Genomic DNA, 25,989 nt, shown 5'->3' with positions numbered 1-25,989 from the left:
CCGTGCTTTTAAATTTTGAGGTAGCCACATTAGAAAAAAAGTAAATCAGTAAAACTAATTGCAGTAACACTTCTATGTAACCAAGTTTATCCAAAATATTAACATTTCCAGATGTAATTAATGTAAACTTATTAATGAGACATCGTACACTCCTTTCCTTTTTCTTTGTCCTAAGTGTTGGAATTCCTGTGTGTATTTTATGCTAACCAAACACCTCCGTTGTCCAGCCACATTTCAAGTGTTCAATAGCCACACGTATCTAGAGATTTTATTTATTTATTTGACAGAGAGAGACAGAGCGAGAGAGGGAACACAAGCAGGGGGAGTGGCAGAGGGAGAAGCAGGCTTCCCACTGAGCAGGGAGCCCGATGTGGGGCTCGATCCCAGGACCCTGGGATCATGACCTGAGCCGAAGGTAGACGCTTAACGAGTGAGCCCCCCAGGCGCCCCTGCACAACAGAGATTTAGAGTATCAACCAGTGACAAATGCTTTCTGCCATTCTGCCTTCTGTATACTGACAGCAGGGTAGGAGAATGAATTTAAAACAAGGTCTGTACCACATCATCCTCGCTGGTCTGTGCAGAGACCCTACATATACTGGGGGGCAGGGGGGCAGGGGTAGAAATCCATAAGGCCACAAATACCTCTCTTCCATATGACTCCTGCCACCCTAAGCAGGCTTGAAAGCCACAGTGTTCAAAATTCTCCTCTGAGATTTCTGACAAGCATGGGGCATTTGCCCCCGCAGATCACAGTTCCACATCTTCCCCAGGAAGGAGGAAGTGTCTGGAATCACCATCAGCCTTCTTTCTTGGAGAATGAGCTTGCGGTCTCAGCAGTGCGGTATGGCGGAAAGAACATGGCTCCTGCCTGGAACAGAAAGATACTTTCCCTCACTCACCTGAGCCTTTCCCCACACCTCTCTGGTCTTTGCTTTGCTCACCTAAAAAATAGAGATCATTCAAATTCCCACTCAAGGCTGTTGTCAGGCTCAAAAAGCACAGTTTACACAAACGGGTTTTGTAAACTGTCAAGTATTATGCAAACAAAAGATTATTTCCAATATCTCTTTGAAAGGCAGATAGATGCTGACCACAGAAAGCCGTCAGGGGCATTAAGCTCTGGTGACCCCAGTGGGATTCCTGGGCATCGAGGGGGTCATCAGGAGGACACTGGATCAGGAAGGGGAGGACACAGTTCGTCAGGCACCTATGAGGAAATGAGGCAGTCCTAAACAACTTACCGACTCTGCAGATTTCCTTCAAGCCCATCTTGTGTGTAACAACATGACTTTTCTTACAGGACCCCAAAGCCCATCTGCAGACATGCCTCCACACAGACCCGCTGCACTTCCTGCAAGAGTCCAACCGTTTTCTTTGCCTCAGAATCTGGGTCACAGGTCAGGACTCAGCCCCTTGCACACACAGCCCAGAGGGGGCATAGGGGACCCCCGCTGTCCCATGAGTATAGGGAGGACTGACAGAGGCCCAGGCCTGTCCCACAACCCCAGGGGCTATTCAGAAGCCCTCCAGGATGGGGGTGCCCCTGCGGATCAACTTCCAGCTGCAATGACTTCTGGGCCCTTTGAGCCCCAGCCTGGAGATCAGATGGTCCTGGAGGATGACAATTTGGGAAGCAGGAAAGTTTTGCAAGTGTGATTAAAGGGTTCCCGGGGGAGGCCTGCTCTGAGGAAGGCTTTCCTGGCATCAAATGGGTCCACGTGGCAGAGTGCCAGGTGCCCCTTTCTTCCAGGGCAGGCAGCCAGCAGCAGCGTCCGAATACAGCTCTGCCCCTGTGGACACTCATAGCGGCAGGTGCCAAGCAGTGGGCTTTGAGAGAATGGAACCGGCTCCCTGGGCCAGGCCTGTGAGGTATCCACCCCTTCTCTCTGTTCCCATCAGTGATTCTGCAGGGTGGGGCAGTCAGAAAGCACCTGTAAGTTCCCATTTACCAACCTCAGGGGTTAGGGTTCTATCCACTCGACCCCCTGCCCCCCCCCCCACCATCTTTCCTTACGTCTTGCATAGATGGATACCTAAGTTTATCCTCTAGCACATTCTAGAGAGGAAACCAATTCTCCTAAGTTTTCTGCGCTCAGTGACTATAAGCAGACAGAACAAGAGGGGAGACATGAGGGGCACAATCCCAGAAGCCTGCCCTGTGCCAGACCCCCCGTTCTTTCTCTCCGAATACCATTTTCCTGTGGGGCCCACGATTCAGCTAAAGTCATCTTCCTGTTTTCCAGACACCCATTCTTAACCTTTTCCCTTTAAACTTTGAGACGAGGAGTCACAAGGCCCCCCGCGTTCCCTCTGCACAAAAGGGCAGCGGGTCGGGGAGACGTGCGACCGTGCAAGGCCCGCGGTCTCCCTTCTTTCATGCAGAGCCAAGTCCCAACGAGGTTTGCCGGCGACCGCTACAAACGAAACAGAACCAACCCAGGAGCCCAGGGGGGGAAAGGGCGTTTTCTCAGCATGAAAAGCAACAGGAACTATTTGGGCAAGTCATGGGAAGACGGCTGTTAGAGCCCACTTCCCTCGCTCGGCAGCACGATCCAGGAGCCTCTGCGGGCCCTGCCTTCTTGGAAGCCACTGTAATTGGTACCATCCTGCGTCCTCCCTCCTGCCCCCCAGCCTCCGCCCCCGGGCTGCAGTGGGACGAGGTGTCTGATTTGGATTCACCGGGGAAGAATCGCACATCCACTCACTGTTTTTCTGGAACAGCGAGCGGTTCCCAGGCCCCGAGGAGCTCTCTCACAGCTGTCCCAGTCAAAGCGGAAGCGACAGGAGTCTCCAGCTGGGCCACTGAGTGACAGCTAGCGGGGGCGCGGGGCTTCCCTCGCCGGGCCCGCCGGCTTCTCCTGAGGCTCGATCGCCACCTTGTGGTCATCGGAGGGAGCGCCGCCTCTGGGTCCCACGTCCAAGGCGGCCCAGCACTCAGGCCGCTGATGTGCCTGGTGGGCGAGGTGCAGGGAAGTAATTTGGTGCGAAGGTGGGCTCGAGGCCTACTAGATGACAGAGACCAGGAATGCAAGAATCACCCTCACTCCCTGCCTCCTGACACTTTTTACGCTATGGTCCTTGCAGGGCCAGTGGTATTGCTCTTCCACTTACCGGAGGTCTATCAAGTGTTCTCAGAGTGTTGGTTGTCATTTAAACACACACTAGAAAAGTAGGATTTCTCCGCAACGAAGTACGTGTCTAACGTGGTGTTTAAACACAAGTGAAGAACTGGAACATTCGTCCTACTACGCTTGGCTACGTGGTAATTGCCCTGGTGACGTGCAGCCTGAAAAGCCAGAAAGCTTTGAGGAGGTATGGGGAGAGCGGACATTTTAGCCACACGGTTCAAGTGTGCATGATGGATTTGCAGGCAGGTGTACACTTCTGAGATATACTTGCCAGGATAGCTCCCTCCTTCTGTTTCTTTCCTCTCTTACTGACCGAATCTTATTTACAGATCCAGAGGCAAAGCTAAAGGCAGCCCCCCCACCCCTGGCCCCAAATCACCAGGTTTCCCCATTCCAGACGGGAGTCTGGAAGGTAGTTTGAGGAAGCAAAATGGGTGCCTTCCGTGTGTCATAGGGCCTTAAACACTTTCTCCATCAATGCACCTTCCAAAGGATGAACTAGGATGGACCCCTTCCTTAGGATGGGAAACTATTACTGCCAAGCTGGGTTTTCATTTTCAATCCACGCTGAACCCGCAGCTGTCCCAGGGCTGTCTGACACACCAGCCCACCCTGAGGTCAGCTGGGAAGTTTCTAGTCGAGGCTCTGGATACGCACTCAAGAGGAGGCTGCTGGCTTTGCTAGCCAAAATGTGATCCAAGAAGACCCAGTAGAAGTAAACAGTACCCACAGCCAAGAAAGGCTGATCCTTGGGGCAGAGGGACATGCTGACCTGCCTTATGTCATGGGCAGACAGCTTCTGAACGTGTGAGAATATCATATGCTTTGGGATACCACTCCTCCCCTCCCCTCCCCTCCCAAAGAATAGCTCTGTCACCTTCTCCCTTATATTGGACATCCATTCTAACAGAAAACCAAATCTCAAGGAGAGAGGAGGTTTACTGTGCAAAAACTTCTGGGAGAGAGGTGCACAGCAAATGAAATAAAATTTACCCTCCAGTGAAAATGGCTGATAACAATGTAACTAGGCCAACATTAACTGAGCTCTTTACCATGTGTTTGGTGCCTGTCCTAAGCTCTTCATGCATATAATCTCATTTAAGCCTTACAGCAACCCCGGGTTAAGTAGATGTTCTTTTTTATTTTACAGATGAGTAAACTAAGCACAGAGAAGTTAATAACTTGCTGAGGGTCACACAGCTCAGGAATGGTAGAGCCAGGTGCTGAAAGCAGACGGTCTCACCTGGCATGTGTGCATGTCCACACCTCACTCTGTTGCTCCTTCATGCAGTCTGATGCACGTATCGTCTGATGGGGGGGGCAGTTCTGAGTACACAGATTGAGCGAGGGAGACACAGTGATGGGAAGAGTGGAGAAGGTAAAGCATCTCAGTGTCACTTTATGATTTCACATAGGGGCAGTCCAGAACACAATGGCCGGTGGTCTGGGCATTCTTGGGGGTTGGTCCACTTCCCTCTTCCATATCTGATGGAGCATGAAAGGACTCCCACTGTGTTGCTTTAGTGAAAGTAGACCTCACATTAGCCCCCTACTTGATCCCCAAATGGAGCAGCCTGAGTGCACCTGCCATTTTAATCTTTCCTCTTCATTCAAATGAGTTTCCACGAGGTCCCCATCGCCAGTGGTATTACTCTTCCACTTGCCGGAGGTCTATCAAGCGTTCTCAGAGTGTTGGATGTCATTTAAACACACACGAGAAAAGTAGGATTTCTCCGCAACAAAGTACATGTCTAACGTGGTGTTTATTTTATTTATTTATTTTTTAAGATTTTATTTATTTATTTGACAGAGAGAGAGACAGCGAGAGAGGGAACACAAGCAGGCGGAGTGGGAGAGGGAGAAGCAGGCTTCCCGCCGAGCAGGGAGCCCGATGCGGGGCTCGATCCCAGGACCCTGAGATCATGACCTGAGCTGAAGGCAGTCGCTTAACCAACTGAGCCACCCAGGCGCCCCTAACGTGGTGTTTAAACACAAGTGAAGAACTGGAACATTCGTCCTACTACGCTTGGCTCCGTGGTGATTGCCCTGGTGACGTGCAGCCTGATGCAGCAGCTGATCTGCTAAGTGAATTATCTGGATGCTCTGCTTCATTCTGCATGGGTGAGAGCATCGCGCTGTCTTCAACACTGATTGACAGCCAGTTTAGGGAGCAAAGAGGGGTGATCCCACTTTTCTACTCTCCTTTTACTCTCTTGACCAGACAGAAATCTTTAACATGTTACTGATGATTTCCATTGAGCTGTTGCATCACACTTGGGTAAAACTGTCGTAAATCTGTCTAGGCCTGAGGGACTCTGTGCCACGCAGAGCCACGTCTCAGTCCGTGCTGGGGTTGCAGAACCAGCTCCAGGCCAAATTGTGAAAGGTGGAGAGAGATGGGTCTTGTCTTCACTATCTTGTCCCACCTGACCTTTTGATCTGTCTCCTACATACACTAATGTGCATGTACGTGTGCGAGCCCCCCCACACACACACATACACACACGCACAGGAACCCTGTTGGGCTGCTTTACCCATGTCAAATCTCTTCTTTCATTTCTTTTTTTATCTTTATTTTTATTAAAAATCAATTAACATACAGTGTATCATGAGTTTCAGATGTAGAGGTCAGTGATTCATCAGTTGCATATAACACCCAGTGCTCATTACACCACATGCCCTCCTTAATGCCCATCACCCAGTTACCCCTCCCATGGCCCCCTCCCCTCCAGCAACCCTCAGTTTGTTTCCTATGATTAAGAATCTTATGGTTTGCCTCCCTCTCTGATTTCATCTTATTTTATTTTTCCTTCCCTTCCCCTATGTTCACCTGTTTTGTTTCTTCAATTCCATATATGAATGAAATCATATGAGATCTCTCTTTCTCTGACTGACTTATTTCACTTAGCATAATACCCTCTAGTTCATCCACATCATTGCAAATGGTAAGATTTCATTCTTTTTGATGACTGAGTAATATTCCGTCATGTGTATATACCACATCTTCTTTATCCATTCATCTGTCGATGGACATCTGGGCTCTTTCCATAGTTCGACCATTGTGGACATTGCTGCTATAACATTGGGGTGCACATGACCCTTCGAATCACTATGTATCTTTTGGATAAATACCTAACAGTACAATTTCTGGATGGTAGGGTAGTTCTAATTTTAACTTTTTGAGAAACCTCCATACTGTCTTCCAGAGTGGCTGCACCAGCTTGCCTTCCCACCAACAGTGTAGGAGGGTTCCCCTTTCTCCACATCCTCACCAACATCTGTCGTTTCCTGACTTGTTGATTTTCACCATTCTAACCGGTGTGAGGTGGTGTCTCATTGTGGTTCTGATCTGTATTTCCTTGTCTTCTGTCATTTCTTCCATATCAGTATTCATTAGAGATTGCTACCATCCCACCCCACTGTCTCCCATCCCCTACCCATTAGGGTTTGTGATAGTTCACTAAACAGTACTCATAGCTAAACACAATACCTATCTTTGAAAATTAATTTTGCTTGAAGATTTTGGAAAAATATATTATGTTTATATAACTAACATAGGAAAGCTCTTTTAGCCATAGTTGTAAATACACGGAAATGTGAGTTGGTGACTAATTAGACATCAAATGATATTTGTAATAAAGAAAACCAAGCAAAAAAGATCTTCACATCATGTTAGATGTTGATTAGCTTACACTGCATATCCCTCCCACCCCCCAGGCCACTCACTGGTCTTATTAAGCTTCCCTGGTAGCCAAAAGGGGACAATAGAGTCTCCTATTAAATGGACCTTTGGGGCGCCTGGGTGGCTCAGTTGGTTAAATGGACCTTTGACCTGGCTGCAGCATTCATTCTCTCTAGAATCTCACTTTACTCAAATATCTGAGTAGAACCTCAGGATCCCTAGATTTCCCTCAAGCCATAAAAATGGAAGACATAATTCATCAGAAAGGAGGAGCTCGAGAAGAGAAGGTGTTTGGCTATAATTTACTTGCAGAGATACATCAATATCATATTACAATGGACACAGTATTCAGGTCCACTATAATCCAGAGCTAGAGGAGGTTAGATGCTTGTCAAAGTACTCTGCAACATTCCCACAGTCATTAGCACTGAGGGACTCTAAGCAAAAGTCTGTGCTGCAGAAATATCCAAAGCAAAAACTTTTCAATATTGCTATCCCAAACCACACCAGAGGGTTTTCATTAGTTTACAGGATGCTAGAAGTCATCTTTGCATTAGTAAACTGGAATTATCAAACAGCTATAGGTACAAAACACTGGCAGGCCCAGTGAGCTAACATTGGAGGAGAAAGCTTAGATTACAATTCAGTTTGGTTCTGATCTCCCTCACTTGCTAGAATATTCCATTGGTTGATCCGGTTGGGCCGGTGGTTCTCAACCAGGATGACTTTGGCCCCCGAGGGACATTTGGCAACATCTAGAGACATTTTTAGTTTTTGTAACCAGGGAGGTGGCTCTGCTGGTGTCTAGTGAGGCAGAGGCCAGGATGCTGCTAACATCCTATAGGACACAGCACAACACCCACGACAAGGAATATCTAGTTCAAAATGTCAGTAGTGCCCAGGTTGAGAGAGTGCCCAGGTTGTGTTCCTGGCCTTCAGATTATTTGTTTGCACATGCCTTGGGTGAACCTTTAATCCAAGATGTTTGTTGGAAAGCAAAATCACAGAGCAGAGACTTTATTACATTTACAAAATAGGTTAGGTGACTTTTGTGGGGCTTGATAGATAAGAAATATGTTAATGTTCATTGTGACTTTTGAGGTAGGGGGATATGAGTCCCACCCACTTCTACTATCACAGGCTCCAGATAGTACTAAAGAATGTGACATTCGAGAATGGCCAGATTGGCTCAGGCCAGTTCAGAAGGAAACGAGCCAGAAGAGGAAAGGGAGAAGGATAAGGGATAGGGTGTAGGGGGGAAATGTGAGACATTTTCAGACTTTCAAACTACTCTGACTCCTTCCCACTCTGTTGACCAAGCACCCAGATACAGAGAAAATTTCCTGCTTTTTCATGTCGCTCATCTAAATCCCAAATCCCACAATGCCTAGAGATGATGAAATGGGTATTTCTCTGTCTCTCTCCCAACATGAATGCCTACTTTTCCATCACCACCCCAACACCTCAAAAGAATAAAGTACTCCTCCTGAAATGATTGAGAACTTCAGGCTCAAAGAAAAGCTAAATGTGATGTCCCATCCACGATGTGCCGGATTCTTAATCAATCAATCAACAGAAATGACAATCAGCCATCAACAGAGATGTTCCTAGGTAGTAGGTGTGCTGCTGGATCTGAGAACCTACAGAGAAATAGCAAAATATTTGACCCTCAGTCTGGGACCTTCTGACCATTGTTTGACTATATTTAATTTATAATTTACCAGATCAAAAACTTAGGTTACTCTTGATACTTGAGCTTCTGCTACTTCCAGAGGGAATTCACATGTACAAACAATGTTGTCCTTGGTTAGGAATGGGGCCTCTCCCTCTGAACTAGACCACGTCTAAGCCAGGCATGGCCCAGAGCACATTTCTTTCTAATAAAATGAAAGAAAACAACGATAGTATTTGGAGTCTGGAGCCTGGAGCTCCCTTCTAAAGTGAAACACTGAGAAACTGTGGAGGGCATGACCTTCTCCAGGCCTAGCTGGGAAGGCAGTGTGGGTTTGCAGGCTGTGAAACCCATGGAGAAAAAGCTGTCTATTTTCAATTTGGTCTTGGGAGACAGGAGTGTAGGCTGGGGGCTGGATAGTGTCTCATCTAATCTGAAAATTAAACAGTAACATTTGTGTGCATTTGGCTCTAAAATATGTTCTTACCCATTATCCCATTTTATTACCCTGCCACCCTGGACATGTTAAAGTGGGGTGTGAGGAGGTGGTTAACTGCTACTTCCCTTTGACAGATTCGGGAACTAAGACCAAGAGCTTATGTGATTTTACTAAAATTGCTCAGCTGGTTAGATGCACCTGGCTGGCATACCTGACTTCCAGACCCATTTTCCATCGGAGCAGGTGGTGCCCATAAACCAGCCCTCCAGCAGGTACTGATGACCTCAGGCTGGAGAGTCAGTCCCCAAGGGGTGTTGTTTCCACCTGCTACAAACTCTCCTCACACCTTCACATGCAATGGATTCTTCTTAACCCATCCTGTTATTTCCAGAATGGCCAGAAAGTGTGTACTTAGGAAGCTGGTACCCTTAAAGCTGGGGACCACTCAGGCTCCTTGAAACATACTCTGTTATTAAACATCCAGAGCCAGCTCTTTGTGGAGCCTGAACCAACTGGGGATGGGAATCCTAGATTTCCTTTGACTTGATCTGTCTTGGAACTTCCTTGCCCCAGATAGTTTCATCTCCTTAGGAACCGTGGAAAGAAAGTGTGTCTAACTGCTTTAAAACTTTCTTCTACTAGCTCCTGTCAGTTTGTTAACATCATAATTTTATACTGGAATAGTATATAAAATATGCTTTAGATTTAAAAAGATCTGAGGAAGAGCTTTGGACAACTCTTCTACACACACACACACACACAAACACAAAGCTGGACACACAGAAGGTACTGACTAAATATTTATTGAATTTATAAAGATCTGTTTTTACAATCAGAGGAGAAGGAAAGCAAATGCCGCAAAGTCCTGCTGTAAGAAGGAATCTTTCCTCTAACACACAAGCCCTTAAAGAGTATTATTGTGTCTGATGAAAAACAAGTTTTTGATTTTAATATAAATGACATGTGGGTTTCATCACATATTTTATTTGCAGTAGAAATGAGAGTTTCTATAACTTAGTTCTTCATTCATTATCAGTTCATTCATTCACATTTATTGAGTTCCCACGATGGGCCAGCCAGGCACGCCTCGAAGCGAACATGGGAAACGCAGGCCTGCCCACCAGGAGCTTACAGTCGATGGGAAAGACAGTCGATTAAACAAGGAATTGAAATGAAGTGTAATGGGTACTGTCACAGAACACACGAGCTACATTCAGAGCAGGGTAACAGGACCATGTGGGGACGGGGGGAGGGAAGGGGGGGGCAGAAAAAACCAGAATGGTCACACAGGAGGCTGGAGGCTGCAGTCCTTGGAGACCTGTTCAAAGCAAGGCTGATAAAAACCACCCCCAAATTGCGCGGAGGTCCAGAAAGGAAGGTCTGAGTAGAGAAGGTGCTTCTGTGATCTGGCTGATGTCAGGTCACTACTTTGGCTTTTGAGAAAGGATGGAGATGATGCTGAAGGTCAAGAAGATCACGCCGGCCGTGCCTCCGATCAGCAGGCCCAGGATGCTGCCGTGCACTTGCATGGCCTGACAATGCTCCCCCGTGTAGAAGAAAGCATGACTGGAGACACACCTGGGGGGGCGGGACAGAGGAGGGGTGTGGGAGGCACCCGAGCCTCCATTGCTTTGTACTACCAGCACCGACAGCCACAGGGGCAGGGGACCCTGACTGAGTGGCCCACATGCCTGACCCCGTTCCAAGGGCTTTATATGAGTCCATTCAATCTCCTAACAGCCCCAGGAGGGGGTGGTTATTACTATTCTCATAACCTCATTTTGCAATCCTTTATTTATATCCAGAGAGGTTAAATCATGGGCTCAAGGTCACACGGTTAGTCAGTGTTTCACACTTGAAGTCTAATCCCTGGAGGCCTGTCTCCAGACCAGGTGCCCTTGGCCCCATCCCGTGCGAGGCTCAGGAAGGAAGGTTTGGGGCATTTAAAGAATGTGTGGCCCATGAGGGTTCAGACTGCAAGTTACGAGGGAAATTCTTCAGATAGAGTCTGACCCCAACCATTAGCTGGGGCTCGAGAACTTCCAGACGGTATCCATTACAATGTTGCTGTAAGGTGAGGATCCTACCAGCTGTGTCCCAGGCCGCCCCGAAATCTGCGAGATCATGAGCACACTTCTTACTGCCTTGTTTGGGACACAGTCACACAGGGGCCGCCACACCTCGGGTTTGCTTGTTTGTGTTTTAATGTCATCTGGTGGGGAGATCAACTAATCTCAGACCCAAGGCATGGGGAGTGATGTTTCCTCGCTTCTAGGGTAGCAATTCCAGCCTTCCTTTCAAACAACATTCTCATCGCAAAGTCTAACCACAGAGCCGAATGTGACAATCAGAAGTCACGGACTCTTTTTACTCATTCTGGAACTATTTTACCTTCCTCATCACTAGCCTAGACATTGGCTTCTTAAAAATCAGTGTGTAATAGGGGCGCTTGGGTGGCTCAGTCAGTTGAGCGCCTGCCTTCGGCTCAGGTCATGATCCCAGGGTCCTGGGATCGAGCCCCGCATCAGGCTCCCTGCTCAGCCGGGAGTCTGCTTCTCCCTCTCCCTCTGGTTCTCCCCCTGCTTGTGCATGTGCTCTCTCTCTTTTTCTGTCAAATAAATAAATAAAATTTTTATAAAAATCAGTGCATAAGAGCAAGTTCGTTCAATTTTTCCCTGGCCTAGTCCCCTCCAAATACAGTTTAATGATATTCTCGAGGATTCCCTTAGAGGAGCTTATCCCACAAACTGCAGGTTTGTGGAAGAGGGATGCTTTGGTCGAGCAGAGGGTGATACACAAGTGGGAACCACTGGTCGTCCTGACTCTGAGGGTGAGGCTTGTTGGGGCACATATGGAAATCTGGCATCCAAGGCCCCATCGGCTGAGAGGTGCAGACCAATGGCTGTGGAGCCCTCAAGAAACAAGGAGGTCATTCTCAGATAGAAGGAACCAGCGCTCCTTGGAAAAGTGCTTTATTCCAGGGCTGGGATGGGGGAAGTAAAAGATAAGCTGGGAGTATCCTGTGGTGCCAGAGAGTAAGACCGTGTTCATGAAACAGTGAGTGGGTGCTGAAAGGGTACAGCAGCCAATCTGGGAGAGCTCTCAAAGGCCAAGGCCAGGATGCCATGAGCTACAAAGGCAAGACTGACATTATGCAACTATGGCCCAGAGAAGAAGGTAAATGTTTATGTGCCCTTCATGATATAAAGACATGCATGAATCCATGAATCGGGAGGAGTGGACCATTATTCTTTACATGAGAATTTCACTTACTGAACACGGAGGGAGTGGGGGAGATGGAAAATCACCACTGGAATATTTCAGGGCAACTGTGGCAACAAGTCCACCAAAGGATGATGACATAGTGGGTGAGGATTCGAGAAAAAGCAGGATGCCTGCATGGCCTCTGAATGTCTCTCCCAAGACATGTATTAACTGCAGAGTGAGGAATGGACACCCCGTGACCCAGTGATCAAGGTTACTATCACCAGTCTTAACTCCTCGGACATCACGTGCCCCTTGAATGACCCTCCAAGAGGGGCGTGCCTCATCTTTGCCCTTCTTGCCAAAAATGTACGATCTCAGCATAACCATGAGAAAACATGAGACACACCCAAATGGAGGAACAATTTACAAAATAACTGAGCAGGACTCCTCAAAAGTGTCAAGGTAGTGAAAGAGGAGGGAACACTGAGGGGTTGTCCCAGCGTGAAGGAGGCTAAGGAGACGTGAAACTGAGTATAATGAAGGGCCCTGAATTAGATCCCGGAACAAAAAAAGGACATTGGTGAAAAAAATGGAGAGATCTGAATGAGATCTGTAGTTTAGCGAATGCTATTGTTAATTGCATTCAGTTGCATTAATGTTCATTTCTTGGCTTTGCTAATTGTGATATGGTTGTGTAAGATGTTAACATTCAGGAATGAGAAGCTCTGCAGTATTTTTGCAAATGTACCTGTAAATCTAAAATCATTTCAACATAAAAGCTTAAAAAAGAAGAAACAAAGTGGAGATTGAAAAGGACTCAGAAGAAATGTAGGTCTTTTGAGCCAAGCAGGCTAGTCCCTACCTCTGCCATTATTCTGCCAAATGAAACTGATGTTTTCTGTCATCACGTATATTCTTTTATGAAATATTTTATGCAAACAACAAACATTATAAAAAGAAATATTAAATCTAGCAAACTGTGCAAGACAGGCAGACTTGGATGCAAGTCTCAGCTCCGGTATTTGCCGTCGGAGAAATGTTAGACAAATTATTTAGCCTCTCTAAGCTTCAACTTCCTTATGCACCAAATGGGGAGAAGGAGGGTCCTATGTCACAGGGTGGCTGTCAGGAATAATTTAGATCATGCATGTATACTGCTCAGGAGAGCACATGATACATAGTAAGCACTCAAAAACTATCAGATATTCTTATTACTATTACTGAAAACATAACTATAATCATAGTACAACAGAACAAATAGATGATAGTAATAATAATTGATAATTAACAATACCACTGGCAGTCAGTAAAGATTTAAGCTTGGTCCCCAGTCCCACTGAGGCAGGTCATGCATTTCCTGGGCTAACAGCTCTGGAATATTTGTGAGCGCTGCAGTGGAGTTCAAAATCCCAACAACGTTCAAGATGTTGTTGACCACGTCCCAGAGGTGGGCAAGGGATGAAAGTCAAGATTTGGGAGATTTGGGGCCCCTCTGCCCCGGCAGGACCCCAGCTATGTCCTGACAGCATAAGCCAGCTGATTCAGAGCACAGCTTTGTGGAATCAAGGACAGCCGTGTCCAGGTGGCCCTCTGAAGTAGTCATCACCCTAACCTGAGAGCGGTGTCTTTTACCAGGTTAAGCAAATGTTTAGCTCACCCCTGCTGACCTGCCCCCTGCCTCCCCCCAGCCACAGAGCCTACCTGCAGCTCGCCATCCCCTTCACGTTCACACAGATGCCTTCATTTTGGCAAGGATTCGGGTCACACGGATCTCTGAAGTACTGTGGCCAGTTGTGGTCTTCCAGAGGGCCTGTGTTCTCTACTGACCGCTTCTGTCGGCTGGGCTGCCCCTGGTCCAGGCTGCTGGGGAGCGCTTTCTCTAACAAGACCTTTCCCGAACCTTCTTCTGAGGCCTGCTGCTCCTGGTCCTGGAGAACAAGGCCTTGGGGAATCAGCCTTGTGTTTTGAGTTGGAACTTCAGTGTGGTTAAGGTAGGTGATATCTTGAGGAAATAGACAAAGGGCAGTGAGGAAGATCTGCAATTAACATCTGACTACACTTAACTTCCACTTCTGGAGAAAGTTCCCTGGTGGACTCCACGTTTAGTGACATGGAAAGGTGGTTTGAATCCAGCTGATTCTCATGTTAGCTATTTTTATTTTCAGAGTAATCCAATCACATTTTTATTTATTATAACTTAAAAAAAGAAGCAAAAAGCTAGCATGGATAGACTGATCAAAACTAAACTGAAGTTAGCAAATGGTCATATCTGATAAATTATCAAAAAAGATGACACCAAAGTTTTAGTTTCTCCCAAGACCAGTTAAAATAAAGATGTGAGTCCTTGAGCAATAGCTCTCCTAGAGCATATCTTTTTTTATTTTTTTTTAACCTGGTCCTCAAAAAAAAAAAAAAAAAATCCCATCCTCCATGAGATGCTCAAAAATCAGTGCAAAATCAGCAGAAGCCCCAGAGCATAGGATTAGTTATTCAGGAAGATCTGCAAACATACCTTCAAAGTCCACAAAAAGTATAAGGTCGTCATTTTTAAGGAAGCTCTTCCTTCTTAGCATTTGGTGGGAGATGACACTACTCCAGCCCCAGTCAATGCTTCTAAAACAATCACAGTCCTTATCATAGGATCCCATGATGGATGGCCTGTCCCAGATGACGGAGTCATTTATTGCTACAAAGTAATAGGTAACATAACATCACATTACCTCTCTATACTTCACTCTCCAACCAGTCTTTAATGAGTATATAGAGCTTTGTTAGAAAAAAAAATATGTTGGAAAAAATCAGATTATTTATGCTTTCTAGGAGATTTAAAACTCAGAATTGGGAAGGGGGAGGGGCAGGAACCAGAGCTCTAAATGATCAAATTGTCCATTACTGAGTCACTTCCTCAGTGAAGATGAAGGGACAGTGAGAGCCTCTTCCTTTTAAGGCTTAAGGCTTTTCATGTGAAAAATAAAAAAGTCTGCCCATTTCTTTTTGATACGAGTTTATTTCATTAACATACTGACAGTCACTGATATTTTAGGAGTTAGCGCGTTAGTTCGGCACAGAGGCTAGCAAATTCTGAGTATTTGATAAATGATGGTCAGTATCTGTCTTCTCATTTAGACTGCGTTCAGTGAAGCAGGAACTGCCTGGCTGGCTTATATTCTAGGTACCTGTCACTGAGTTTGGCACAGTGAAAGCCCTTAATAAATGCTGGATAAGTGAATTTGGAAAAGAGAAGGGAGAAAAGATGACATTGAAAATGTGACTTAATATTCCAACATGACCATGTTCCTGATTTACCCAAGGAGGAAATGTGAGAGGAAGATTAATGTCTTGTATACAGATGGGAATCATATCCACCGGCCCTTTCGGGGTGAGCAGCAGATTTTAGAGCACCTACCTGAAGATGTCTGAGACTTGGAGGTAGTGAACACCATGCTTGAGGACATTCTATTCCTGGCATCAGGTTCCTGGTCGAGGATGGTCATTATCACCTGTCTGTTTTCCACTGGCCACTCCAGGATAGCATCATTCTCCCCACTGCACAGGTGAAAAGCAAGTCCCAAGTAGCCAGAGCTACTGGAGCTGAATCTGCCATTTGGGTATAAGGTCAACCCAAAACCATATCCCTCTGAATTGTAGAATCGAGGGCTCAGGAGCTTATTCCCTGGAACCGTGTTCTGAAGGACCTGGGAGAAATTCCGTATGGTCCAAACGCCTGCAGGGCATGGGGTTTCCGTCAGAGTGATATCATCCAGGTAAATTCCCCCATTTGAGTTCTGGGGGTCACCTTTTGTGCCCTGGAACATGTAGCGAAACTTCTTTTCTTCTCTGAGCATCACATGGGCAATTTTCCAATTTTGGTCCAAATCTCCTGAGGACAGAGAAGAAGGTTGGTGACAATTGCGGCCAACATGTATTAAGCATGACCTATGAGCCTGGTAGCATGCCAAGTGCTTTAAAGATTTTATTTGTTTACTTATTTATTTATTTGAGAGAGAAAGAGAGAGAGAGAGAGTGGGAGGAGAAGCAGAAGGAGAAGGACAAGCACCCTCTGTACTGAGTAAGACCCTGAGATCATGCCCTGGGCTGAAATCAAGAGTTGGACGCTTAACCGACTGAACCACCCAGGCGCCCTGCATGCCAAGTGCTTTATATGAATTATCTAATTTAACCCTCACAATATCCCTATGAGATAGGTACTGTTATAAACTGGTTAAGGAACTTTTCCACAGTCACATACTACAGAGGGAAAATAGCTATAGAAAGATATACTATGATTTATTTTAATATTCATATTCAAATCTTAATCAGAATTTGTTTTCCATTATTATTCAATTCCATAGGTTCTGTGTTTCCCCCGGGTTTCATGGTATAAATGCACCCCATTCCCTAATGTTTGCACTGAATACCCAAGTAATAGGCTGAACCATAAAAATAGTCATTTTGTAAACTCAAAGTCAAATAATGGTGATTTCATATGGTCCAAGCCATGACTTGATGCCAGAGAGATATATGGTGTGCTCTAGAGTGAGTGTTCACATACAGGACTAGTTGGATCTCCCCTATGCAATACTGACTCACCCACTAACATCCAATATTTTCTCTTCATATTATCTGAAGTCCCAACAAGTAGGGAATCCATCCTTTAAAATAATAATAATACAAAAAGAGTTACCACTATCCAGATATTCACATTCTAGTGAAAATTAGGTTTACTTGTTTTTTTTTCCCGAGACTGAGCTGGAAGTGAGAATTTTGGCTAAAGAGCTGAGATAAGAAGTTGAGAAAGATGTTCTCAAACATGGGGTCCAGTGCTTCACAGCATAAGAAACCAGAAAGGAGCTTGAGGGTCTAGAGCAGGAAGCCTCCAGGCCAGAGCAACTCATAATTCCTTAGAGATCTGCCCCTACTTTCATATTCTGACAGGGTGTATCTTAGCACTGGGCTCAGAAAGGAAAAGAAAAATGCTACATTCCAAGTGGGGATCCTGTTGGCTAAAATGAATTCAAACAGATGAGTGTTACTGAAGTTTAGTCTGAAATGCAATTGGCCAGAGGGCTTCAGAAGTATTTTTCCTCTTTCTGTGTGTTATAACCAGAAATCTACATACAGAGTTCCACTCCAGAAAACAGAACATTGTTAGATCTGTCCCTCAAAGTTGTCCTTAAAGAGAATGACTGAGAACAAAGAGAGATCAAGGCACTCTTCAGTCTTGGGAGAGCAGAGCTCAGGCCATGAGGTTAGGTTACCTACACATAGGGGAGAAGGGTGAGGAGAGCACATCGACCACATCTATAACCTATGAACTGATGTAAGTACTGTCTCCTGGGGACGGGACTGCAGTCATGTGGAGGACACATGGATCTGAGATGTAACGGGTGTCAGGATGTCTGGAATAGGGACAGACACACAAGATTTTTACTAATTTACTCAACAGGGCTAAACCATCTTCATATGGATTGTCACCTTGAGATTGAAATGTGGGAACATGGTACTGGAAGGAAGACCCGAGGTCCATTACCATGTAGGCAGAGACTCTTAGAGGGCACCTAGCTGTCATCCTGTTACAGAGCCTGGGCTGGATCACCCAACGGAAGAACCAAGCAGCGCTTGGAGATCTTGGAGGATAGGAGGTTTATTTAATGCCGGCGGGCTCAGAGGAGAGTGGTCTCCAAAGGTGTGAGGCCTGAGCACAAACAAAGGGGGTAATTTATACACTCTTACTTCCACATACTTGGCACTTTTGGTGCATGCGCGAAGCAGGTCAGGGAGAAGAACGCGGATGATCCCCAGGGCAAGGACTGGGACTCTCTCACTGGCTCAGTCGGCCATCTTAGGACACAGATTTCCCTTATCAATCCCTCCATTTGATAAAGATGCTCCGTACATTTCAGCCAGAAAAGTGAACCCCTCAAAACCATTATCTGTAGTATTCCCAGGCAGCCCATGGAGGCCTGGGTAGAGGTGATTCAGACACCTGTTCTAAGGAGTGACCTCTAAGGAAGCCTCCACACTTCAAGAGCAGCAGGTTCTCCTAAAAGTACTCAAATGATGCTTCTTCTATCAAGACTCGTCTTAACTGAGAAATTCTTTGTTGAATTGAAAAAGAGGAATGTGTGTCTCTCCTTTTCTGGTTATGAATGAACCATCACCACCACAAAAGAATGTAAAAACTTAGCTTTATAACCCTGATCTCGACCTACACCTAGATTACCCTCAAATCCAAGTACCTCCCTTAGTATTTTAAGGTTTTCATGCTGACCCTCTTATAGAAATACATAAAATAACCCTTAGGAATATGTAAATGATGATAATGAAGTTAATACATACACACGTCCTAATTACCTCCAACTTTACAAGTAGGCTTCATGTTAGTTCAGTGTATTAAATAATGGTACTATAGTTTGGCTAATTGAATATAATAATAAATAAATAAATAAATAAATGTATTCACTCGGTTTTTTGAAACAGGTGAAGAAACGCTTGTCAACTACTGAACCATTCTCTCTAGCAGCACCAGCTCCCGCTTCCCTTTTATTTCCAGCTCTACCCTCAAATCACCCATTTTCTCTGCCCTGGCTGTCTCCAGAGCTGTATTGAAATTTGGATTTCTATGTTCTGATTGCCTCTTACACAAGTATATTTCAGCCTAAATTCTCGATGCAGTTTCTGATTTCTGAGGGCTTAAAATATTCATGGAGGGGTTAAAATGTACCAGATGTTATGCTGGGCTCTTAGAAGAGGAGGAAGGGGGTGGAGGAAAAGCAAGGAAGAAGAGGGAGAGGAGGAGGAAGAGGAGAAGAAGAAACAAAGAGAGGGGAGGAAGCGAGCAAAGGAAGGGGAAAGGGAAGGAGAAGACGGAGCAAGATCCCAGACTTAAGCCAAAATCAGGCCCTGCACGAGTGTCTCTAGGTACCTTGGAAGGTCTGCACCTTGACCAGCTTGCGAACATTGCCAGTGCCGTCATCCCTCTTGACCCAGATGACCAGTTGATCTGAAGGGCTTCCTGTCATTTTATAGAAAAACTGCAGGCACTGCTGCTTCCTCTTTGGGTAGAGAATCCGAGACTCCAGCAGGGCTGCCTCTTTTGCCATCCCCGAGCTGGTGCTGAAGTGCATGAAGTAGCCGGCTCCTGTGGGGAGAGCAGCCCAATGATCCATCTCCACCGGTCCATACCCTGGTGTGTCCCGTGCTCCCGCAAAGTTACCCAGGCAACAAAAGCCAGAACTCTCCCGGGAAAAATGAAAAGAAGGTGGTGTGTCTTCTTTCAGTTTCCATGGACAGACTCCCTGGCGAAAGCCCCAGCTCTCCACTGCCTTTGTCCCTAAGTTAGTGAAATGTCTTCCTCTGACTTAAGGAGACACGGGCTTCAAGCAAAGTTTGATGAAATTTAGTGTCCTTGAGATGAATACTATTTTCCTCATTGGCTTTCTTGTTTCGAGACCCATTCCAAGGAAAAGAGCTCATCTCCTGGTTGTAGAACAGACTATGGGATTCCAATGTTTAGGGACTAGAATTTAAATATTCACAATGATAAGGGTTCGGTCTCACCCGTTCCTAGCCTGTTATTGGATGTATTATTGGTGGTGAAGAATCATCTTTACTGTGTCATAAGAAGGGGCATTCAAGGGGAGCCTGGGTGGCTCAGTCGTTAAGCGTCTGCCTTTGGCTCAGGTCATGATCCCAGGGTCCTGGGATCGAGCCCCGCATCGGGCTCCCTGCTCAGCCGGAAGCCTGCTTCTCCCTCTCCCACTCCCCCTGCTTGTGTTCCCTCTCTCGCTGTCTCTCTCTCTATCAAATAAGTAAATAAAATCTAAAAAGAAAGAAAGAAGAAAGAAAGAAAGAAAGAAAGAAAGAAAGAAAGAAAGAAAGAAAGAAAGAAAGAAAGAAAGAAAGAAAGAAAGAAAAAGAAAAAAAGACCACTGAAAAGGAGGGTGAAAAATGTCTAGGTTTGTAACCAAGCTGAGGTTTGCTCAACTCCTGTATCTCAGAACTCTCTCCCCGCAAATTAGCAGGCAGCTAAAGGAATATGTCATTTGGAAAATCAGCACATCACAGTGAAGCACAAAGAACAATTCTCGCATATAAAGAAGTCCTTTAAACTGTCCTCCAGAATTCAACTTCTTACCAAAGTATCCACTCAAAATATCTCACAAAGTAGAAACGAAATGAGCATCTAGTGCAGTTCTAGGTACATTGGCAATATGGCTCTCTGCTTCATCCTGCCTCATATGTGGGGCATTGTACCTTCCACGATGGCAGCAAGCATAGTGTTTGAATAGGCTTTCTACAAAGCTTTAAAAATATCTAATGGCTTTAATATTATATCAGGAAAATGATATTTTCTTGCATGTTATTCTCAGTACTTGAACTTACTAGCTTGAGCTCTCGGCATTGTGAATTACTGAGTGCTTGGGTTAAATAAAACAAGAGCTCACACGGCTATGATCCTTGCTGAGGAATTCCACCCAGGTGTCCTCACGGGTAGAAAATGAAAGTCTCGTAACCCAGGCTTGGGAGTCGGGAGACCTGAATTCTTGCCCAGGCGCTGCTACTAATTCGAAGGTGTCCATTCATTCTCTCCTGGTTTCAGATGGGAGGTGGCTTCTATCCCGAGGGATCCTTTGTGCTCTTTGAGTCTAAACATCTACCTCAACACCACTGCTGCTCTCTAGCAGAGGGAAAGCACCACCATTAAATGTCTCCTGTGGAAGAAGCATAATGGCTGCTCAAGTTAACCTGGTAAAAATTTTCTAGATATTTCTTCTGGGGTATGGCCTTTTCCTTTCCTATTAAGGTGCTGGAACGCTGTTCTAACATGTTTCCCTCCTAAGACGGTCACTCTTCTGTTCAGCTGGAAATTGTATAGTAGCCTAGCAGCAAGCCCCCAGGAGAGATTTGATGAGATACTGTAAAGGAAGTCTAGAGGGAACTTCAGACTTAGATCACCCTTTGGACACATGAGATTATGTGTTTGATAATATGATGGGTGACAGAGACTTTCACCTTTTGCCAAGGCCGGAGGAAGAGCTGCAATCGTTTGTGACCTCTGACCGCAGTGGCCTGACATCTGGGTGACAAGCTGGGTCCCTTCTATGAAGGGAATCCAACCAATTCACACAGGTAGGGACTGAGGGACTTTGTAACAGTCTAGTCTTTAAAAACTGATGATAATCTATAGGGTTGAGATTATTTCTGAGACAAGCACAACATAAAAGGATGCTAAAATAGAAATTTAAAAAAAAAATGGAACCTCTAGACAGAAAGGGAAGATGGGAAAGAAATGGAGAGGGAGGTTGCCGGTCTGCAGCTAGAGGGTCTCCCTGCTTAGCTCCTTCCATCCTCACTGGTAAGTATCAACACCTTGGACCAGTCAGAGAGGCTTACAAAAGTAAAGACTTAAAAAAAGACACCAACAAAAACAGCTATCTGTGGTTAGAATCAGCAAGTGGTGGAGCCAGATTTCAAATACAGGTCTGTCTGATTTTATGGCTTTTTCACTATGCAAACCACGCATAAGAACTATCTGAAGCCGTGCCATTCAATATGGTTCTACCCAACATACATGACTACTAAGCACCTGCATGGTGGCCAGTCCAAACTGAGATGGGCTATAAGGGCAAACTATACACCAGCTTTCAAATACCAAGTATAAAAAGTGTGGAGTAGCTGATTAATAACTTTACTATTAATTACATGTCAAAATGCTAACATTTTGAATATACTGGGTTAAATAAAATGTATTGCTAAAAAGCATCTTGTTTCTTTTTTATGTGGCTTCTAGAAAATTTCACATTACGTCTGTGGCTTGCCTTATGGTTCTATTGGAGGGCACCACTCTAGAGATGTTACCTTTATTTACAAAATCACGTCTTATCAACTATATGTCTGTATTAGTTTTGTCATCACTTAAATGCATCTTTCTTTTGCATTCCCAGAACCTGCATACTTTTTACTGAGTTAATAATTAAGATATGAGAAGTGCTCTTTGTGTTTGTTTGGCTTTCCAGTGTTTGATAACCAACATTACAATTGAGGCAAAACATGCAGGCTGCCATTCCCTAATTGAACCTGCTGAACCACCTCAGTGTGCTTACTTTCTGCCTTCACTCACCCGTGCATCGTCCCACCAACGTGTGATCCACTTGTCCAGACTGAGTGCTGTCCTCATGGACCCAGTCAGCATCATCCCTGGTACCCTGAATCATCCCACAGATGTTTGCCTTCTCAAAAGCACAGTGGTCCAAAAGTGTGTGAGTTTTGGCTGCAAATGATATTTTTGTCCCCTGGTTAAAAATTTAAGTCATCTTATTTCACATACTTAATGTCTTAAGCTAAAAAAGACCTCATTGTTTAGCTAGAGCACATTTGCTTGACTTTTCTCTAATGCAAATCCTGCTGCCACCCGTTACATCTTAGAACATCCAACATAGATGCAGCCCTACCCACCTCACAGAGTCAAATGATAAAAAGGTGCTATAAATGTCCACCAAGGAACCCTTCAGGTCGAGAAGGAGGTGCCTAGTAGATCTTTGTAGTTAGTAGATCTTCTGTACATACATACTGAACAGAATTTAAAAGTGTGTCCCTGAAGACTAATAGGGTCATTTTAGAAAACATCCTGTCCCTGAACACTAGATGACTCTGGAACAACTAACCTGGGTAAGGAACTTTGCAGGATAAAAGACACTTTCCCTCTCCTGAGCTTTACATAAGGACGCACACTTCAAAAGGAAGCTGAAGAAGTTGGACAATTACAGCTCCTTACATCATCGGTCCAATACTTTTACTTTGTAAAACACAACCACCTAATTAATTTTCATAACCATCCTGTAACAATTTTTGTTACTCTGGAGATAAACTAAGGTTCTGTGGTTTGTCCGGTTTCCTTAACTAGAACAGGACGGAATAGTGCAGGGAAATGTAGGGGAAACTGAAGGGCTGGGGAAAACCCTGTTGAGGTTTGTTTACCTACTTCTCAGACCCAGCAGTACTCACTGCAATTGTACATTCGGTTCAGCTTCTCCAAATCAGTGACACTGAAATCCAGACGCTGCCCAATGATGGTGTTAAACTCAGGGATCTTGGCCGTGATGGTAGGAGCAGTGTCATTCTTGTTAAATGAGAAAGGCTCATAGTGCATCAAAGACTCATAGTCATAGGGCATGTTGAGGTCTGTGATGACAGTGTCATCATAGGTGTCAAAGTTGTGTTTGAAACCTATCAGAAAGAGAATCCACAGGTCCCATTCAGTTATATGATTTCCTCTGTCCTGCCCTTTTTGACTAGATACTTAAGCAGAGACCCAGAAACCAAGAGAAAAGAAAAGAAAAGAAAAGAAAGAAAAGAAAAGAAAAGAAAAGAAAAGAAAAAGAACGAACAGTTGATTTAAATATATATACATATTAAACATGTTTTGTAATTAGCATGATGTACATAAAATTAACACATATTATTAATTAATAGTAACAAATAATATTATGATATTAATTATATAACAGTATATACACTTCTAAAAATTAAAAATACATTTAAAAATAAATACAAAAAGACATGCTATAATTAATATATAAATTTTACCTACAAATTATTAAATATATGTATATGTTTAAATCAAAAATTTGTTTTACAAATAAATGAATAAATAAATAAATGTGTGTGTATGTACATGTATAAGTTTTTAAGGAAAACAAGATAAAATATCAAAGTGGAGGTAGGTATTCCAAATGGCAGGAAAAAGAATTTTTGAATTCAGGAAAATATTCAGGTTGATACATCTTGCTAATAGGCAAGTACCTCATCCACCAAAAGCTGTACCTGGCCAGGTCTTCCATGGGTTAGAAAAAGGAAATCCAAGGGGCAGAGGGAAAGGTAAACAGCTGCCCGGAAAGGGGTAACTTGTCAATCAAGACTCACACCTCTTTTCAGAAATAGCCTCATGGAGAGAAAAATAAAATAGGAAGAAGAAAATCGACTTTCCTTTCAAAATAGAAAAGGAAAATATTTTGATGAGATTAGCACAAGATTATATGTGCTGCAATGTGGAATGCTTAAATAAGAAACTAAACAGATGTTTTTTTAATCCACTAGCCATCAGGAATTTACTGTTTCAGTTGCAATAATGAGAAGTTCACAGATTTTTAATTTCCTTCTTAGGGAGTGACAGGAAAACTGGATGAGAATGCTCATGACTCCCTAATCATGACTTCCCATCTTCATGTTCTTCTTTTCTAGCTTCCCATCCAGTTGTTGTTGTTTTTTGGTTTTGGGGGTTTTTTTAATTTTTTTTTTTTAAGATTTTATTTATTTGCGAGAGAGAGAATGAGAGACAGAGAGCATGAGAGGGAGGAGGGTCAGAGGGAGAAGCAGACCCCCTGCTGAGCAGGGAGCCCGATGCGGGATTCGATCCTGGGACTCCGGGATCGTGACCTGAGTCGAAGGCAGTCTCTTAACCAACTGAGCCACCCAGGCGCCCCCCCCCCATCCAGTTGTTTTTAACAATTAGAGAGAAGAACATGTAACCACCTTGTGAAGACATCAACGCAGGTGCATTTAGGACTGAAGATGAGCCACACTACGTGCGCCAGTAGGTACTGGAGGGAGTCTCTAAATGCTTTTGGAAAAGCCAAAGAATCCTGTTGATCAAAACTTTGTTTTAACTGTAAAATGAGAATACCAATGCTTCATCTTCCCAAATCACGGGATTTCATGGAGATTGAACTTCAAAGGGATCAAAGCATATTCAAAGGTGGCACAGGACTGTATAAATAAATGACCCAAACAGGGAAGGGAAAAGTAACTCCTTCCAGAGCATTTGGTCCTAGGTTGTCCTACCCTAAGGGTAGAACAATAAAGCATACCCGGCCAGTGTGAGGACTAGGGCTTGGCCTGGGCTCTCCTGGTGACTCCTGGTGCAATCTTAAGAACAGCACATCCAAATTCACTGCATAGGTTTTCCCTAACTTTCACTAAAATCATCAGGTTAGAATAGATCATTTTATTCTTTATTATTCAGGGATTTTTATCAGAAGGCTTTACCAAATACATGTTTTGAATAATTTTTAAAAATTTTATGCAACGCATTTTTGCTGCGCCTACTGTCTACATACTGGGAGCTGTGCCCATTGGTGGTGGCCCCTGGAAGAGAATAGGACAGGCAAGGTCCTGCATTCAGGGAACTCGAAGCTGAGAGCCTTGAAAAGGAAGTGATATTGTAAACCAGAGGTCAAATCTTTTGTGTAAAGGATCAGATAGAAAATACTTTTGGCTTTGCAAGTCATGTGGTCTCCCACAATACTCAACTCTGTCACTGTAACACAAAAGCAGCCATAGAAAATATGCAAATAAATGGGCATGGCCCTGTTCCCATGAAACTTTTTTTTTTTTAAGATTTTATTTATTTATTTGAGACGGAGAGAATGAGAGACAGAGAGCATGAGAGGGAGGAGGGTCAGAGGGAGAAGCAGACTCCCTGCCGAGCAGGGAACCCGATGTGGGACTCAATCCCAGGACTCCAGGATCATGACCTGAGCCGAAGGCAGTTGCTTAACCAACTGAGCCACCCAGGCGCCCCCCCCATGAAACTTTATTTACAAATGCAAGTGAATATGGCCCACAGGCTGTAGTTTGCAGACTCATGCTAGACCCCAGAAATTGAGGTCTTTCCTTGGTTAAAGAGAACAGATCCAGAAAACAGCATTCTGGCTTAAGAGATGGAGATGTATTTGGGGAGAGAACTATATTTTCAGTGCTGTATCTTCTTAGGTTGCAGGGTAAGCTTGTCATCAATTGAAGACAAGACGCAATAAACGTTATAAGTTACCCTGAGCAGTAATACTGCCCTTGCTTA

The 25,989-nt window shown here is 44.6% G+C and overlaps 1 protein-coding gene and 1 long non-coding RNA gene across 2 annotated transcripts in view; both read right to left on the bottom strand.

Moving 5' to 3' along the window:
* Positions 1 to 364: 364 nt before the first annotated feature.
* On the bottom strand, positions 365 to 2,814 carry LOC118001101. The gene is made up of 3 exons (XR_004676624.1): positions 2,709 to 2,814; positions 1,245 to 1,354; positions 365 to 871 (listed from the first exon to the last, which is right to left on the bottom strand). It is a non-coding gene; the product is annotated as an uncharacterized LOC118001101 (long non-coding RNA).
* Positions 2,815 to 10,348: 7,534 nt separating this feature from the next.
* The window catches only part of MEP1A (meprin A subunit alpha), a 35,113-nt gene continuing 19,472 nt past the window's right edge, over positions 10,349 to 25,989 (bottom strand). Inside the window, exons 8-14 of the mRNA XM_034990737.1 lie at positions 23,139 to 23,360; positions 22,255 to 22,404; positions 19,057 to 19,272; positions 15,538 to 16,011; positions 14,644 to 14,817; positions 13,833 to 14,133; positions 10,349 to 10,502 (exon numbers count right to left, since the gene is read on the bottom strand). Of these exons, the coding sequence (XP_034846628.1) occupies positions 10,349 to 10,502; positions 13,833 to 14,133; positions 14,644 to 14,817; positions 15,538 to 16,011; positions 19,057 to 19,272; positions 22,255 to 22,404; positions 23,139 to 23,360 (1,691 nt within the window). The remainder of the gene's footprint in view (positions 10,503 to 13,832; positions 14,134 to 14,643; positions 14,818 to 15,537; positions 16,012 to 19,056; positions 19,273 to 22,254; positions 22,405 to 23,138; positions 23,361 to 25,989) is intronic.

The sequence above is a fragment of the Mirounga leonina genome, unplaced genomic scaffold, assembly GCF_011800145.1.
Source record: "Mirounga leonina isolate KUSES-001 unplaced genomic scaffold, KU_Mleo_1.0 Mir_53, whole genome shotgun sequence".
Classification (NCBI taxonomy): Eukaryota; Metazoa; Chordata; class Mammalia; order Carnivora; family Phocidae; genus Mirounga; species Mirounga leonina.
This window is presented reverse-complemented; position numbering and strand designations above follow the sequence as displayed.